The following is a 3,251-nucleotide window of genomic DNA, read 5'->3' on the forward strand; positions in this document are numbered from 1 at the left end:
GCAGTGTTTCCTAGATATAAAAAATTAAATGCTAATAAATGTTTCGAAATAACCTACGCAAGTGCAAACAGTCTAGTATCTTTTCAGAGATACTTCTTGTAAGGCATAAAGTGACTTAGTTTTTTCACATTTTTGGAGAACTTATATATAGTGCTCATATTCTTAATTTCCACGTTTCCTGGGGAACAAACCTTAGATTTTTACTGCAGATTTTGATCAGTCTTATTTGCTGATAAACATGTAGTTTAGACTTTCCCTATCCAAAATGCTTTTAACTTTTCAGTATTTATCTTAAAAGTTATTTGTTAAGCGTTAAACGTTTCTCTTATGATTTTTACTTCCATTTATTAAAATGATCAAAGTACATGTTAATAGCATAATAATAATAAAAATAATCATAAAAATAAAGTGTGGAATGAACAGAAAAGACCATGTTACAAGTTCCAAGGTGTTCTAAAAGTAATTATGTATCTAACGGCGGTTGGGCTTGGGCCGACGAATCGATAATAAAATTACATTGCATAGCAAGCAATCATACCACAATTTATTTTTGGTCAGTATCAAAGCTGTTCTCAACGATATCTGTCTAAAGATATATATGTGGTGTCAGCGATGTCATTGTTTCCATATCTGGACAACTTAGAAAGTTAATATCTTTGCGAGAATATAAATTTTGTGTATAATTGTTAATGGGGATGTATATGAGTATATATCTCAGGCATGTTTAATTATTTGTGAACATTTTTGTCTTTTGTTTTAATTGTCATCTGAGGCAACGGAATCTTTATGTTTAAGACATAGACTATATTATTTCAAGATTGTGCTTTTGAAATTTATTCCAGTATTTATATTTTTTTTTTTTTCTTATTATTTTTTTTTCTTTCTATAATTATAGAATTTACTTGTTGGCACCCTCGTGTTAAATTGATTGAAAATGTATGCCCATAATCGTCAACATTTCAGTGTTAAAATGAAATCGGCAAGCGATCCGAGGAGAATTTGGATATTGTGTTTTACCGTCATCACATGATTAACCGACATATTGCATGATATCAAATTGCAAACATTATCTCTCTTTTCGCCTAATGAAAATCTTTCCGTATAATTAAACGAGCATAGTTTTTCGGAACACATCGGCGATTATCCAAGTACAAAAATGCACGAAAACTTGCGACCGGCAAACTAGGACAACAATTCGCGCGAAAATGTTGTGATAGGAGAGATTTCTAAATTATGATCAGAGTTGATTGTTCATGTACATATAAGGTAGGGCCACTAGTAGGGCACTGTTGTAGTATCTGTAATTAGTGTAATCGATTACGATTTTGAAGCAGTATAATTTAAATATCAAGTCCAAAAATCTGATTACTGCTGATTCGTCTGTCAAAAGATTTGAATTTACCAAAGGTGCTAGTGGCATTGATTTGACCTAAAATGGGTTTAACTGTGTTATTTATGCAATAAAATATCAATATACTAAAAAAAAATTTAAAAAAAAACAAATCACTGATAAGATCTATATTATTATAGACAAGGAATGCAACATCCGAGTACGAAAATTATGGGTATGTCTGTTCTCGTTGTCTACATTTTCGCATGGAATCAATTCAATATATGAGCCGTGTCACGACAAAACCAACATAATGGGTTTGCGACCAGCATCCGCGCAGTCTGGTCAGGATCCATGCTGTTCGCTATCAGTTTCTCTACTTGTAATAGGGTTTGTAAGCGAACAGCATGGATGCTGATCAGACTGCGCGGATGCGCAGGCTGGTCTGGATCCATGCTGGTTGCAAACCCATTATGTTGGTTTTGTCGTGAAGCGGCTCATATTTTTCTATTAAAACTGACTATGGACAGATCCTTATTTACACGTAAGTTACCGCAGTAAAGTCCGAAAGTCAGAAATCACCAGGTCGAAAGATGAGACTGCCATGGCATGTACATTGTAGCCTGGTACTTACGCTTGAAATGCAACAACAAAAATATCAAATGAGTCAAACACACATGCAAACAATTGGATTGTACATACATTTTAATGGTTTTATGCTCAAAGAATCGAACTTAGTCCTATGTACCTGTATTTTAAGAAAAATTCTACATGTAAACAATATTTTCAGAAGGTAATTCCTACCGGAAGTATTCTCTGGCTTCCATTACACAAACATTGACATAGAGTGGAACCAAGCTTGGTTGCGGGAGAACACTTCTGATTTAGGAATTATCTTATACATGTAGAATTTTTATTAAATTAAATTACCAAATAAACCATCTCTATTAAAGAAAAAATCTGAAAAAATTGTTTAAAAGTATGGCTTTAACCTTTAATGATTTATTTCCCTGTATTTTCTCCTTCAGAAAGCCACATGTTGTTTTGAAAAATCAACACAGAATCAATGTTAATTAATGGATTATCATCATATTTGGATAAAACATATTTTTGGACAAGACCTTTGTATAGGTTGACCTGTCCTTGACCATGAGCTTTAAATGACCTTGACCATCAAGGTCAAATTATTGAATCTTTTTAAATAATTTAATGATTATAATTTTGTTCTTGCAGGAGCCATTTTGTGGAGCTTATCGATAAAGACATTCAAACATGTACCAGGTTTCTGAGAAAAAGAATTTCCAAAATTCTTCTCACAAGCCAAATATTCAGGTCTGTGATAAAATTAAAGTGGAACCAAATACAGAAATACAGAAGAGTAAAGTATCTGTGAAGTTAGACAATGATGCTAGAGACAATATTTGTAAAAAACCAGGAAAACTTGACAGCAAGGCAAAGAAATTGAAGAAAAAGATCAATCAATACATTGGATCACCGATTTGTACAAAAACTTTGAATGTACAAGCAAATCAAGATGGAACAGATCTAAATAACAATGTTGATACTAAAGATATTACTGACACAATTGATGCAAAGAAAGAAGTGATTGACAACATAAGAGGGACTGTTAAAACAGAACTTAAAGAGCTTTATGTTAAAGATGCAAACAGTAATATTGTTACTGACTGTATTAGAAAAGTAGGAAAGAGAAAGTCTGATGATGTAGGTACCGGAACAGGCAAGGTTGTTAAAAGAGATGTTGAAAGACAAGCTAAAAATGAAGAACTTGCGTCAGATGTAAAGCCTCTAGTTTTTGATGGTAATGATTATGAAATATTGTAATCCTTAATTAGCCCCAGCTGGGAGTATTTGAATTAATATATACTGTATGTGTATTTAAAATTCGCGGAAGCAAATTTTC

The 3,251-nt window shown here is 32.6% G+C and overlaps 1 protein-coding gene across 1 annotated transcript; it reads left to right on the plus strand.

Moving 5' to 3' along the window:
* Nucleotides 1-1,145: 1,145 nt before the first annotated feature.
* Nucleotides 1,146-3,149, plus strand: LOC132732104 (uncharacterized; the record flags this gene model as incomplete). Its single annotated transcript, XM_060718468.1, is given in 2 exon segments — nucleotides 1,146-1,266; nucleotides 2,564-3,149. A coding segment is annotated over 1 exon segment (547 nt), but the record flags the coding sequence as incomplete, so codon positions are not given.
* Between the last annotated feature and the right edge of the window lie 102 nt (nucleotides 3,150-3,251).

The sequence above is a fragment of the Ruditapes philippinarum genome, unplaced genomic scaffold (assembly GCF_026571515.1).
Source record: "Ruditapes philippinarum isolate M1 unplaced genomic scaffold, ASM2657151v2 ctg1436_1_1_1_1, whole genome shotgun sequence".
Lineage (NCBI taxonomy): Eukaryota > Metazoa > Mollusca > Bivalvia > Venerida > Veneridae > Ruditapes > Ruditapes philippinarum.